At 40.7% G+C, this 16106-nt stretch overlaps 2 protein-coding genes across 8 annotated transcripts in view; one reads left to right on the forward strand and one right to left on the reverse strand.

Moving 5' to 3' along the window:
- The window catches only part of ARHGAP6 (Rho GTPase activating protein 6), a 474622-nt gene that overhangs the window by 118696 nt on the left and 339820 nt on the right, over positions 1-16106 (reverse strand). The window lies entirely within an intron of this gene.
- AMELX (amelogenin X-linked) lies at positions 679-15682 on the forward strand. Its single transcript, XM_064574193.1, is given in 6 exon segments — positions 679-732; positions 2563-2610; positions 3885-4034; positions 4532-4939; positions 14836-14928; positions 15521-15682. Coding segments are annotated over 6 exon segments (915 nt in total).

The raw sequence follows: 16106 nt of genomic DNA on the forward strand, positions 1-16106 counted from the left end.
ATCACAAAGTATTAGCACTGTCCTCTCCCTTCCATTCAACTGCACCTGTTCCTCCACATCTGGAGCTCAGAGATGTCTGCTGGAAGTCCTACCAGTCGAAACACCTGGAACTTCCCTCCACTCCTTCCTTACTCTATTTTGGTAGATTATTTTCATATCTTTTCTCAGATGATTCGTCTTTGTTTTTAACAGTAGCAATGCTCAGGTGGACTGTACAAAAAAAAAAAAAACCACACAACAATTTTTGTGCCCTCCTGGTTCTAAAAGTATCAAATACTGTGCACCCTGAAGACCTGCGCAGCTTTTAGAGCCAACTCCGTTCTTGTGATCCTTAATTATAAGCTACATCTAGCTTCTAGGACTCCCCAGGCTGCACAGGTATAGGAAAATAGCACACCAAATCGCGTAATGAGAGATTCACATCGCTACACTTTGTTCTGCTCTCAGCCGAAATGAAAAGCAACCTACCTTATCACCATCAGGAGTCCAAAAGCAGTGAAATGAGCTCAGAACTGGAAATCACATGTGAATGAAGTAACCTCACAAAAGTGGTCCCATCCTTTTTACTGGCAACAGGCTAATATGGATTGGTGGATTTTATGGAGCATTAATTATGTCCATATTTGCAAAAAGGTTTTTTTTAAAAAGTGTCAACTTCTATTTCAGGGCCATCAAGACATGGGGACCTGGATTTTGTTTGCCTGCCTCTTGGGAGCAGCCTTTGCTATGCCCGTGAGTAAAACACCCCTGCAAATGTCAATATCCAATTTCACAAGCTCGGAAATAAAGATCTGCCCCACAGCTGATAAACTTTAGGGTTTAAGGCAGTACAAGATCAGATGTCCTCAAATGTCTCTGTGTTTAAGAAACACTTGGAAGAGCTTGTTATATGTATAAAAAAAAAAATATCCTCAGATGCCTCCACCCCAGACTCGGATTCAGAACAGCCAGAGTGGGGCTAGTGCCCAGGACTCTGCATTGTAACAAGGAGATTCTGTGGAAACAATTAGCTCGTAAATATCATCGCCCATCTCTAGATGGAGGAAACTTTTGGGAGGGACCCTCGAAAGGCCTCCAGAGAAAGTGCTCAACCAGCCTTAGGCAAATACTACAAAAATGCCAGTTTTCTCGAAAACCTAATTTCTCACGAGTGTCCAACTCTCTTCCTGCCCTACAAACTCTACTGCCTGTTATCCTTCAGAGGGTAAGGTTTCTATGTTAGGAATTTCCTTCTTGAACCATCTCCTGTTGTCAGAGGCCGCATCCCTTTGGGTGCACCTGCTAATAAGCACATGGGTGCTTCCGTGTGGTTGTCCAGAATCCTATCTATGCCCAATGCGTGTGGATATTTTGTACATTTAAATGTACCAAGGACCAGGAAGTCTGACCCATTCTCTTTAGACACAGGTCACATAAGGTCAGAGAGCTTAGATCCCACGCAGGCAAAGCAGGACGTAGCCGCTTTTCGGTGGCATAGAGAGCAGTTGATAGAACCAGAAGCCAGCAAAGCTTGTATATCTGCCTCCTCTCTTCCTCTCTCGTCCACAAGACCAAGATTCTGTGCTCTGCCTTCCTGAAATCCTGCACTGTGGCAACTTCTAGTCCCCCAAGGGGCCTCTGCATTACAAATTGAGCCCTTTATCCACTCCTCAATTGAATAACCCTACTCCCTGAGGGCTTATGTCAAGAAGGTTTATGAAAGGCAGTTACCTGACTAAAAGAATTCATATTCAGATGAGAGCAAATAAACCCTCTTAGAGAATACGAGCATTTAAAAATAATAGAGCCTTAATTAGCTTGATGTCTGAGGGAGAGTCTGCACAGTCCTCTCTCCTCTCCCTCTCCCCCACTCCAGGGCCACCGGCATTGCATAATGCAGGCATCAGTCACTTTAAATTTTTCTCTGCCATAAAAACTTTGACAGAATCATAAAAGAATCAGTCTAAATTTCATAAATCAAGTCCTTCACTTTCCATGGGACTTACAGCGTTTCCACTTTACTGCACCCGTCTCCGCACACTCATCAAGAAAATTCACAGGTAGTTGTTGCTTCTGTTGTCGATGTGCTTTGCATGCCAATTGTGAGGACTCTCTTCCATTACTGAAGCACTTACCCACCTCCTGAACTATAAGGGAAGGTTTGTGAGACAGTTCTCTTCTTTTGGTATTTCATAATTGTGTAAGAGAAACCCATCTCCCCTTCCAACATGGAGTGCGTTGGGTTAAGACGTAAAATGGCGGACGACATGGATGGGGGGGGCGGGTGTCCGAAGATCACTGGAGGATAAATGTGTGCTGGGTTTTGCTTCCCGGTCTTGGGAAAGTCATTTAGTTGCTCTGGACCTCTTTAAAATGAGAGGGCTCCTCTCCTACACAGAGTACATGTTCAAACGAAAAGTAGACCTCAAGTATATTCTGCACCATATAGATTTTTTTAAAGTAGCTTCAGTCTCTCTTAATGTGAACAATTGCATATTGACTTAATCTCTTCCTCTCTCTCCCTCTCCCCCCCTCCCTCTTCTCTCCCTCTTTCTTTTTCTTCTCCTTTCCCCTCTATAAAAGCTACCACCTCATCCTGGGCACCCTGGTTATATCAACTTCAGCTATGAGGTAATTTTTCTCTTTACTAATTTTGACCATTGTTGGAGTTAACAATGCCCTGGGCTCTGCAAAGCATAGTGTGTTGATTCTTTATTCAAGATGTTCCTCAGTCCTGCTTTTTCAGTTCCCATTACCAGCTTCCTGGTTTAAGCCCTGATGGGTTGCCTCAAGGCTGCACTGCCCCAGCACACTCCTACTTGGCCTCTCTGACTCAGTTTCTCCTCCTTAGATGGCTATAAAGCTATCCATCATGAACTACCATTCAGGGTGGGGCTGCATGGTAGGGCAGAAAGTGAACTCTGGCTGAACAGCTTTGTTCTATTCCAGCCTGTGAAAGGTGAGGGAGTCGGGTAAGACGTTATTTAAGATCCTTTCCAGCTAGAAACTCCTGATTCTAAGATGTTCACACTCTACGTGTCTCCTTTGTTCGTCTTTAATGAAAGATCAGTGATCACTGACCAAGGGGTTTGTGAGACATTCTGCAGAGCAATGGAAAGCATGAGATTTCTGGAAATCAGGTTTGAGGCTCTCCTCAACCCCATACTAATCACGCAACCTTCGGCAAATCATTTTCTCTAAAACTTTGGTTTCCTCATCTGGAGAAGGGAAATAATTATAATACCCACACTTCAAAATATGGCTTGAGGAGCAAAATAGTTAAGCAATATAAAAGACGTTTTGTCAAGTACAATTTGAGCAAGGTTAGTAATTGTTTGTTGTATTCATATCAAATGCTGTACTACAACATGAAGGTGTCCCCAGAACTGAGGTTAACCAAGTATATACTGTTTAGGGAGGAATGAAACTCTTCCTTCTTTCAAAGGTTCAGATGACAATCTGCGAATCTGTTTACTCATACAAGCTGAGGAAAAGTGTGAATAACAATTTGAGGCAAGATTTTCCGTGAAACCTTAAAAGGCTGACATATTTGACCAGAAAACCTGTGTTTCTAGGCTGAGGGACAGATTTTCTGCCTTCTTTATTTTTCCATTGTGACGTCAACTCAAAAATGATATGACTAATGTTATATCACATTAATTTGTTTTGTTTTGCTCTTGCAAAGAGCAGGTGCTGTGGAATTCAACAGAATTACTACTTTTGTGAACTTGATCAAGCTCATGAACCTTTTTAACTCCCCATGAGCTAGTCTGTAAAAGTGAGGGTGAGGATACTTGCCTCACAGTACGTGAGAACACATGAAAAATGTGTGTCATGGATGTAATGTAGCGCCTAATGCTCAGGAAGCACCTGACAAATGTTTTACTTTATGCTTCCTTGCATAGAACTCATACTTTCAGGCTATCAATATTGACAGGACTGCATCAATGAGTCTGCATTTCATGCAACGAAATTAAAGCAAATGTATTCCAATGTTTCTTTTTCTTAAGGTGCTTACCCCCGTGAAGTGGTACCAGAACATGATAAGGCATCCGGTATGTAGAAATGTTTTTCTTTAGTCCCTTAAAATATTAAGCATGCATTTCAATTCCCTTTTAAATGAAATAACAGGGGCGCCTGGGTGGCTCAGTTGGTTAAGCGACTGCCTTCGGCTCAGGTCATGATCCTGGAGTCCCTGGATCGAGTCCCGCATCGGGCTCCCTGCTCTGCAGGGAGTCTGCTTCTCCCTCTGACCCTCCCCCCTCTCGTGCTCTCTGTCTCTCTCATTCTCTCTGTCTCAAATAAATAAATAAAATCTTTTTAAAAAAATGAAATAAAATAAATAAATGAAATAACATATCTATGCCACATACAGACACTAATGGAAAATCTGGTCTGTAAAAGGTCATATCTGTGTACACAGTCAGAAATTCTTGCACAGGAAAAACAATGAATAAACAGTCATAGTAACGATGACAACGAAAACATGACTACTTCTCTAGCTGGAAGTCAATGGAGCCAATGGTAAACCCGACCCTTTGTTTCTCACCAGTACCCTTCCTATGGTTACGAACCCATGGGTGGATGGCTACACCAAATCATTCCCGTGCTGTCCCAGCAGAATCCCCCGAACCACGCCCTGCAGCCTCATCACCACATCCCCATGGTGCCAGCTCAGCAGCCCGTGGTCCCCCAGCAACCAGTGATGCCAGTTCCTGGCCAACACTCCATGACTCCGACCCAACACCACCAGCCAAACCTCCCTCTGCCTGCCCAGCAGCCCTTCCAGCCCCAGCCCGTCCAGCCCGTCCAGCCCCAGCCACCTGTGCGCCCCATCCAGCCCCTGCCGCCACAGCCACCTCTGCCTCCGATGTTCCCCATCCAGCCCCTGCCCCCCATGCTTCCTGACCTGCCTCTGGAGGCTTGGCCCGCAACAGACAAGACCAAGCGGGAGGAAGTGGTGAGTATCCCTTGAAGCCAATATATCTGCCAGCTGGGAAAATGGTAAAGCAAAATGGCCCCCAGAGTTCCAAGTTCTCAAACAATCCAGGGTCTAGAGTTTCAGTAGCTACGCGGGTCAATGACTCTATTAGTCCAAGCATGTGTTGTAACTTTTTATTATAAATAAGTTTATCTGTGAAGCTTAGTAATTAAGACCATAGTTTCTATGGTGGGTTTAACTTCGGCGATTATTTTGAATTTCTGCCAGAATATGTATTACTGGAACCCATTAATTTTAAGGAGAGCAGTATAAGGGAATATCAGTTCTTATATTTCAAGGGTTTGACTAGCAAGAATAGGCTAGAATTGCACTGAAGATAAAAGGGTAATTTGGGGGGGGGGATGCAAATATTTGAACAGGCTACAAAAAGTAGGTGGGAAATCTCTTTGAAGACCTCTTTAATCTCTTTAAAGGAAGATTACCTGTCTAGGGTGGATTTTAATCTAAGTTGGAGGAAGCTAGACAGTTTATTAGATTCCTTTTCAGTGCTTGGTTCTACAGATTAAATTTCAGCAAGAAGTTTTCACACAACTAAGCACAAAATTAATTGCATTACAGAAAGTTCTTCCAAATGAGTGGGAAGTAGCCAATAAAATAAATGACTCATATCCATATCCATAAACCCTTATTCTGTGTATATGAGATTATGTAATTCTACTGCATATGTAATTCCAAGTTATAAATGCTATTGATGATTTTCTACTGAGAAGCAGTGAGAGGTGAGGCGGAAATGACCTGGATGGGGGGCTAGGATACCCACATTCCAGTTCTGGCTTTGCCTCCAAAGAGAAAATGGTATTGTACAAGTTACTTCAAATTTATGGGTGTTTTCTCTTTTTTAAAAGAAGAGAGAGCGACTACCTCCGATAATTTCCAGCCTCTGTCCAAGCGCAAATACCATAGTTTCCCAACAAAAAATTAGAGTGTATGCCATATATGGTTTCACAATGAGGAGCATATCTGTGGGGAATATGGGGCAGGACTTTTGAAATTGAATCCCAAATAATTTGGTGCCTCTTGTTGATTCTTCTAGTCTAAGGTACTGTTCCCTCTGTCTAGAACATGCATTTATTCATCACTTCATTAATGATTAAGGCCATGAACTTTATAATAATGTGCTCACATCTCGCCAGAGCTATTTCTGGAAAGGTGACTTTGGGCAGGTAGTAGTTTGAACTCTTTAAAACTCCTGTGTAAAATCAGAGCATCAATACTGGTAGCTTCTTAGAGTTGTTTTACAGAAAATAAAATCAAGTGATGAGCTCAGAGCCTGGCATGCAGGAAGTCCTCAGGAAAGGGCAGCTATTGTTATTTTATTATTATGTAAAAGTTGGAAGTGTCCTGAAGGCAGGGACGTCCATTCTGGATACTTCCTCTCCAATGACAAGGAGACAACCAAGAAACTTGGAAAATTACAGAGTTCATCTTACACGGTGGTACATCATTCTGGCAAAATGGAAGCCACATGCGTGATTGTAAATGATCCTCACTAGGAATATCTGTGAATTATTTTAATTCTTCCTTTTGTTACTATTTTTAAGGATTAAGACATCAGGAAATGAGAAGAGAACTGAAGTAAATACTTCAGGTGCTTTTCAGAATGACACAAGAACACGATGCATTTTGCCTGCCATCCCTTCACTTAGTAAATTCTGTAAAAATCAGTACCATTAGCAAACAATAAAATGTTTTAAAAATCATTCATGTCTTTGTGTTGCTTTAAGCTTAAAATTTCGTGTCACTTCAGAGAAGGTATTATTAATGGCTTTTCTTGGATAAGGTAGGAACGGCTCATTCACACCTACAAAACTGACCATTCTGCAGGCAAATGAGGACTAATTCTTCCTTTTAGAGAAAATGTATACGATCTCAAAACATTTTAAAAAACCAGAAGGTTATAAAGTAGTTATAATAGTAGATAAAGTGAAAAATTATGAACATGTACAGTCACTGAACCTAAATGAAATGAAGGGAAGTTTATGTGAAGAATTCTTTAAATTAGAAAAAAAAGCTCTTGAGAAATGTTTATATTACAAAACAAATTAAGACTTGGAACACAGGCTTTATAGCTCGCACCACATTAGTAACCAAAATCCAATCTTTTGATCTCATTCTACTGAAAAGGATTTTTAAACAAAATTATGTGATATGTAGAATAATGTACTGAATTTTACATTATTGGGGTAATCAATTTTCCTAAGAAAACTTTTATTAAATGGAGCTTCAAATAGAGAATCACAGTGATTTTGTACACAAGTCATTCCTTTCACTTAATAATTTTTAAGATGATAAACTGTACTGTCTAGTCTTCAAAATGTTAACAGATGCATAAAGTGGACTCAATACAAGTTTTCTTTCCCACTCATATTTATATTCGAATCCTTTTTTCCTCCTACACCCACACAGAACTGTAAACAATCTTTTTAGGGTTTACATTACACAGCACCCACAGTAACTTTATTCCAGTACCTTTATGATCAAGGCTCCTTAATCATTTTCTGGAATGAATAAACATAACTTTACTGGGAGGGTCTTGATATTTAAACAAATAACTTGATTTAAAAGGACTTAGATCCCATAAAAAAGTAAGCTTTTAATCAATTTGCATGAACCAATTCTAATCAATTTACTAAATATTTATTTATCACCCTTTAAGGTAAGGCACTATTCCATGCCCTGATTCAAACAGTAAGTTCCCATCCTTAAGAAATCTAGAACCTACCAAAGGGATAAAATAAGCTCACAAATACTGATAAGAGAAGGCCTAGCAGCATTAACACTATGACAGAAGTATAGTCAAACTGCCCCGGGAAATATGGCAGACTTGCTTAGTTAGCTGCGCAATAGCTTTCCTCACCGCTCGTTCCTTGTTGGCAGAGCTGGAATTGCTCCCAGCATCTGGCCTTCCACAAACTCAGGACAGATGAGCCCCTCCCCTGTCCCAGGGAATGAATGTTCACTCCTCCATGCCAATTATGGCATCAATTACCATAACATACCATATCCATACCAAATACGGCATCTATGCCCTTTGCTAAGTGACTGGTTGAGGGATGGGTTGGGATGGAACCTGAACAACGAATGAGGCCATAAGGAATGTTCACTAGGAGAAGAGGAGCTTCTGGGGGGAAAGATTATTTTCCAATTAAAAAAATACACACACATCTGGAAAACAGTATGGAGGTTCCTCAAGAAATTAAAAATAGAGCTACCCTATGACCCAGCAATTGCACTACTGGGTATTTACCCCAAAGATACAGACGTAGTGAAAAGAAGGGGCACCTGCACCCCAATGTTTATAGCAGCAATGTCCACAATAGCCAAACTGTGGAAGGAGCCCAGATGTCCATCGACAGATGAATGGATAAAGAAGATGTGGTTTATATACCCAGTGGAATACTACTCAGCCATCAGAAAATATGAACGCTTACCATTTATTACATCAACGTGGATGGAACTGGAGGGTATTATGCTGAGTGAAATAAGTCAGTCAGAAAAAGACAATTATCATATGGTTTCAGTCATACGTGGAATATAAGAAACAGAGCAGAGGATCATAGGGGAAAGGAGGGAAAACTGAATGGGAAGTCATCAGAGAGGGAGACAAATCATCAGAGACTCTTAACTACAGGAAACAAACTAAGGATTGCTGGAGGGGAGGTGGGTGGGTGGGGGATGGGGTAATTGGGTGACAGGTATTAAGGAGGGCACGTGATGTGTTGAGCATTGGGTGTTACATGCAATTGATGAATTACTGAACTCTACATCTGAAACTAATGATGTACTATATGTTGGCTAATTGACTTTAATTAAAGAAAAGAAAAATACACACACACACACACACTCATGCTAGGAAAGAGTGCTGTTCTGTCTTTGGATCTACCTATTTGAGGATATGAAGCCTGGAGCTGTGTCTACCATATTATGACCAGGAAGGACAAATGGAAAGATGTAAAGCCCCTAAGTCTTTGGTGGCATCATTGTGTCCCTGAATTAAGCAACCCTGGAACCATCTACCCCGAGATGGATAAAACACTCTATTTCCATACTCGTGTTTTTCAGTTGTGGGTCATGAATGATTAGTGGGTCATGACATCAACATCAGGAGCCCCAGCATTTCTATCATGCTGGCAAACCATCTCTTCCAATAGTGTAAAGCTTATTTGGCAAGAACTAAGAATTATTTTGTCAATGAATTCCCCCTCACACACAAAAAAAGCCAGTGAATAGATAGAGATATTATATCCTGGTGTATTCTCCAAAATATATGCCTCCCCACACACTGCCTTTCACAGTTCATGAAAATACTGCCATTATATTTATTTCTACTGAGAAACACTTTAAGGGTGTAAGGGATGATGTTACTTGGAGACTACGTGTGATATTGGAAAAAAAAAAACAAACTTTGGAGTCAGACTGGAGTTGCTTTCAATTTTTCTGATATAAGAGGATTCTCTATTTGGAAAAGTCATTGACACAATAATTCTCCTTTTATCGTAATTCAAATTATACACACACATACATATTCAAATCACATTTTGAATTACAGGGGAAAAGTCAGGTTTTGGACTCTAAAAACTATTCACTGTGGAATGAGAGGTACTGTATAAGTTGATTTTATGAGAAACAGAAACTTGTGTATTCAATGGTCAAACCTGTGTTTTAATATAATCATTTTCATGGTAGGCTACAATGGACATTTTTCTATCGCACTAAACAATGTATATTAACCACAACATAGCATCTCCTTGATGATCCAGAATGAGACTTACGAACACCCATCAGTGAGGTGTGTTGCCTTGGCATTTCAGAGATCACGAGGCTCTTATGCCTGTTTTAAGTTGTCCTCTTGTTGTAACTGTTCCTTCCCGCTTTTGGCCATCACTTCTTTTTGTTAATGTATATTTACATCTTGTAACATGTAGCTTATTTTGTACACATATTCTCCCTAACAAAATTACGTACATTGGCCTTGGGATTGTTACTTCAGAAGTTCCACAGTGGTTTTGAGGCTATTTTATTTCCTGACTCCCCAGCTGTGGCAGATGGCCACAACTGACAAAATTCTGACATGTAGATGTATGCGGCTGTCACCACATAGTATAACATGGCTGATGTAAATTGAATAAACAGAGCATTTCTAATTCATTAAAACTTAGGCATAGTCCGCTGCCCAACACTGCATTTGAGTAAAATATGGAAGAAAATCATTAGATACTAATGACCAAGCCTTAAAGCACAGGCTGAAATAAATAGTAGTACTGACCATAAATGCACTAATAAACCCAAACATACACCCAAAGAGTTCTTAAATCAGATTAAAAAAAGCAAAAGTAGATTATTTACGAAGCTGTACTATGTCTTTGAAATTCAGCTAAAGAGACAGATGAAGTTAAGGAAACCTGGTCAAGGAAACTCCTTTCTCACCATAACCACTCCCATGCCACTAATAAATTTGAAATCTGCTCTGCCCTCGTTCACTCTCTGTTGGTGAGGACTTCAGTATGCCTCATTTTGGGGAGGGGTGCAAATACACATCTAGGAATTACCCTAAGAGAGCCATCAAAATGCACAAAAAGATACATGCAAAGATGTTGGTCACAACATTATTTATACCATGAGAGATTTAAACTTTCTTACATCTAGCTGAAGGAGTAATGTGATAAAAAGTATGCTTTAGAAGAAAATTTATTAGTGGAGAAAATGTGATAAACTAAAACCTAAGACCCAAACCATCTATCATACGTGAATATTACACATGACCTTAACACGTAACTAATTTAGACACACACACATAAATGTGCATTGGCAAAAACTGGGAAGGAGATGCAGCTGTTTGTACAAAGATCCAATTTTCCCCACAATAAACATAAGTTGCTTCTGTAATCTAGAATCAAATTAAATTATTTATTTAAAAGTTTGTTCTCTCTTTCTTCTGCTTCAATCCAGACACAGCTCCTTCCTTCAGTTCCCTTTGATGTGAGTTTTGAATCTTGGTGGGTCCCCTTCAGGTAAATTCCAAGTAGAAACGACTTCACATGTACTTGATTTTTCAGAGAAACATTTTGACCAAAGAAGGGCTAAAGGAAAGGAACTACTGGCTTTAGCAAGAACAAAAATGAACAATACGCTCAAACAACAGAAAAGAGATGAGCATGATAGGATGAAGAAAGAAGAATTAGGAACAGCACAAATAAAATAAAATAGAGAAATGACCATCAAAGCAGTTCCTGCTGAAATCCTGCCAAAGATTAATGGGTTCAAAGAACAGGCAGGTGAGAGGTCAAACACAACATTTAAGACCTAAACCCTTAAAGAGCTGGGTGCTTGCAGTGACTTTTCACATTAAGTGACTTCTCCTTTGATTCAAATAATGCCTGAACTATTCTGACTTAGAACTCATCAATTATCTAATTTCACTTTTGGGCTTCAACTGGTTATAATGTGCTTTTTTCTCTCCTATGTTTAACGACATCAGGTCTGAATCATCTAAAGAGCTCAACCCTCAATCAATAATGACTCCAATTAACCAGAAAATGCTCACAGCTCACACATTAGAAAGGGCAAAGGAAAATGCAACCTAACAAACTTAGTTTTCAGGCTGGATTTCCAGAACCACCTACCTTGATAGCATGCAACCACCTATCTTGATGGCATGCACTGAAGACAGAGGTTCAAAGATTACCCGGAAGTAATCTTCACTTTGACAAGAGACAGTGAATAGTTGCAGCATTTTCCAAAAATTCAGATATGTAGGATGATAATATGATAGAATACTTGAAATCAGAGACATCTACTAACTGGTAATTACACTCTATACTTGCACTGTTCAGTAGGTATCCCCACGTGGCTATTCGAATTTGAAAGAAGTAAAATTAAATAAAATGGAAACTTCAGTTCCTCAGTCACACGAGACACGTTTTAAGTGCTAAAAGGCCCCGTGAGACTAGTGGCTACCATATTGCACAGAGCGGACACAGAACCTTTCCATCACCGCCAAGAGTTTTATTACACAGTACTGCTCTATACACTACTTCCTGAGGTAGAAGAGCAAGTCCTGTTAATTCAAAGATTTTAAACAAAAGATGAAACAAAACAGACTTGCTTGGTTAAAACTGAACATCTCAACTATCCATAACAAGTCATTTCCCAAGCATTCCAGGAGTCCTGATCTTGTATGGAAATTTTCTAAGAACTGTGAAAGTGCCCTTTTCTTCCTCAGGTCAAATCACACACACACACACCAAAATGGTTTTCCCTCCAGTTTTCTTTTAAAACAGATGAATTCGGAGTTCAACTACATTATTTTTTTCTCCTCATCAGAAAAACTATTTTAGTTCCAAAGGAATAGCCATTCATTTTCAGACCTCTACCAGCCACATCCACGCTGGAGGTAGAAGGCTGGGGCTGCCCTTGACCTAGGGCTTCACTGGGAACAGACCAAAGTTTAAGCTGATGGAAAGATAAAAGTAAGAAAAAAACACAAACTTTTGTCCATCCCTAAGGGTGGATGACTGCCTGGAAACATCAGAAACTATTTACATTCTTTTCTCTTTTGTGGTTCAAAGCAACAGTGCAACATAGGACGAATGGGTGCACGCACACGCACGCACACAAACACATGCGTACACACACACAAGCACGTGCGTGCACACTGCCCACTGAGTTTTCCTGTAGTAAAAGGACACATGTGGAGACACAGACTATTTGAGAAACTTGCAATGTTAAAGACAGCTTCTTTCCATTCTAATCATTTAGAGACTGTATGGCTATTGTATCAATCATCATCATGGCACACTACACCTCTTGCAAGATAAGATTCTATCAAGAAAAAAAGGTCAAGTTGCTTATCTTATTTATATGCAATGTCAAGTTGACCACCTCCTCTCCCCACTCCACATAAAATGAAAACACTGCCTTTTCCCATAAATCTGAGCATTGCCTCTTATTAGTAAACAACTGCTGAAAATACCAAGCTTGAGTTTAAGGCCAAGACTTTAAAAAGAATATAAAATAGCCAACAACTGTATTAATTAGGAAAAAAACCGAAAGAGATCCGACTGTGAACAGCTTAATATGGGAATCACAAGAGAAAAATAATTTCAACCAATTTCCCACATTTCCAGAACATAGTGATCTCTAGTCATGTTCCATATTGCTTTAATAAAACAGTCATCAGCCTATGTTTGTTGTGAAATTCTTGTTAATTGGACTTTTTACTTATTGTTTGGTGATTTGGCTTATAATTCCTTTTGCCCTCACTGGTCTAGAGCCTTATCAGCAGGGATCACTGGCTGACATTTAGTTATCCAAAAACACTTCCCTGCTGGGAAGAATTCATCTTGGCCTCATCTGAAACACCTGACTCTTCTAGAAGATAAATAACACTTGAGGAATAAAATCGGGCTGGGAGTGGTGGGGAGGAGGGAAGAGGTTGAGGAGAGAAGAGAGGAATGATCATTTGGGTCCCAAAACATTCGCCTTGATAAACTGCACCTGAATAATCTACCAAAAAAACCCCCAAGATCAATAAAGTCCCCTTACGAATAACATTGCCCCACGGTCAACAAAAAATAGCCCAGGGTCCAGCATTTACTTTCTTTTTATAAACAATTAAAAAAATGTTAAACAGTGTTAACTCTCTTCCTCAAATCAACCAAATCTTGTCTTCCTCTCCCCCAAATTTCCCATGCTTCGAATCTGTGGAATGGGGGGGCTCTGGGGTCTGTTAAGTATACACACAGGTTAATGCAGGCTCCGTAACCAGACCGTCTGACTTCACGATCACGACCTTTGCCGATCTCCTGTGCAAATTGGGACAAGTTTTTTAGTCTCCATGTGCCTCAGTTTCCTCATCTATAAAAGGTACTATCTATCTCTGTGTCCTTTCATGTCAACGAGCCCCAAGCTCAATAAATGCTGGCTAGCGTCCTTACATTCAGAACGGAAGCCTTCTCCAGGCTCTCTAGGCACCCCCAAAGGGAACACTACACAGCTGGAATCGGGAATGTTGTAAAATTTGGACCTAACATGGAAGTTTTCTATGCCAAAGGCTCCAAACACATCTGTCATTTACCAATGTGCCTTCTCTGACGTACAACCACCGGAACGCCTTCCTTACTGATTGCTACCCTACGTGATCACTGCCTTCTATCTGACATCCCCAGAGGCTGCTTTTGTCACCCTGAGGGTAATAGGAGACTAAATCCACCAGGAGGGTATCATGGGCTGCACAGGGCTCATTAAAGGCTAGAGTGTTAGACCTCCTCCCTCTGAATGTCTTCTTCTGACCTTCTTTGTAAGGCCTGGCTGCCATGTATAGTGGTTTCCCACACCAACCCTTCCCTTGTTGTTCTGGCTTTGGTCACAGTTCCGCTAATTCCACTTTAGGGATTCTTTACCAAACTTTTTTCTAGAGCAGTGGTTCTCAACCAGGGCAGCTGTGCCCCCTAGAGGACATTTGGCAACATCCGGAGTCACAATGAAGGGGCGGCAAAGAGGGTGGAGGTGCTATATAGTATATAGTGGTATATATGGTATATAGTGGGCGGAGACCAGAGATGCTGCTAATCATCCCACGATGCACAGGACAGGCCCCACAACAACGAATGATCCAGCCTTGAATGTTGACACCGCGGCAGTTGGGAACACTGCTCTAGAAAACGAGGCCAATATTGAATCATGCTGTGTGTTCAGAACTTAACATACAGAAACAGTGAACAAATGTAGAAGTCTGTGTGCATTTTTAAAACGTAACTGAGAAAGCAAAACCAGGAGTTCAAGTCTTAACATTGGTAAAGCTGATGTAGGACTTCATACAGGAGGTTTTTCACTTCCTGCACCAATTGTATCAGCAAAATCGAAACAGCTTGGAGAGTGACCAGGACCTTGAAGAAAATTTGCAAGACAAAGAGACAGCTGCACCAGGATTAAAGGAGCTGGTGTCTGTAAGTCACAAGCATTCTGCAGAAATTAGAATGGCTTTTGGTTTCTTCAGAAATTACTTAGGGACGCCTGGGTGGCTCAGGTTAAGCAGCTGCCTTCAGCTCAGGTCATGATCTCAGGATCCTGGGATCGAGCCCCGTGTCAGGCTCCCCGCTCACAGGGGAATCTGCTTCTCCCTCTTCCCCTCCCGCCTCGTTCTCTCTCTCCCCCCCCACTGTCAAATAAATAAATAAAATCTTTAAAATAAAACTTACTTAAAAGTAAGTTCATTGTTTCTTGGGAGGTTACTTACAAGTTGTTATCTCAGTAATAAAGAGGAGAAAAATAACCAGACCATTAGCCATTGGTATAACGACGGAATTAGAACTCATTTAGTTTGTCTGGGAAGAGTCCTGTTTTGGGATTTGCTTGAACTTGGCAGAAGAACGAGAAATAAGTGGGCGGAGATTTAAGATGCCGTAATGCTCGCGATTTTCAGAACCATCACTCTGCATAAGTATTCTTTGATAAATATGATACAGTTTTTGTTACAAAATTATTACCAAAAAACCTCTGATAGCCATGGAGAATATAAACAGTGTGCTCTACATACAGGAGACCCACTTTGCTGAAGTGAAGACCTTGGGCAACCTACAATATTTGACGGACTCAGGACACGAGACATCCTATCTGTCCAAATACCAAACTCAAGACACGCAGCTCTATGTGACATGGACTCCTCCATATGCCACACAGCAGGAGAACGGCCATAAATGAGCATCAGGTCAATGCCTGCTCGTTTAGGGACCTTCTTTTACTGGTCCACATGGACTGGAGTGCTCAGGCCTCGAGCTTTCCCAGGATATGTTGGGCATGCTTCTATTTCAAGCAACCACTTGTTTCTACTTTGGTCTCCCCACTAGCCCGCAACTTCCTTGAGGAGATTTAGAAAAATATGTAGAAACTGGTCAGTGTGCTTAATATCTGCTCAAGGAACCCTCAGTAGCATTAAAAAGCCACCATACTGTAATATAAAACTAATGATAGTAGTAACATCGAACATTTACTGGGCTCTTAGTATATTCTTGGACTTGTTCTAAGCACATGACATATATTCGCTCACTTAATTCTCACAACCTTTAGAGGAAACGTTGTCTCTATCCCCAATTTACAGATGAGGAGTCATCTAAACCTTAAACTT

This window comes from Mirounga angustirostris, unplaced genomic scaffold (genome assembly GCF_029215605.1).
Source record: "Mirounga angustirostris isolate CCGP_5_RB_7025 unplaced genomic scaffold, mMirAng1.0.hap1 SCAF_11, whole genome shotgun sequence".
Classification (NCBI taxonomy): Eukaryota; Metazoa; Chordata; class Mammalia; order Carnivora; family Phocidae; genus Mirounga; species Mirounga angustirostris.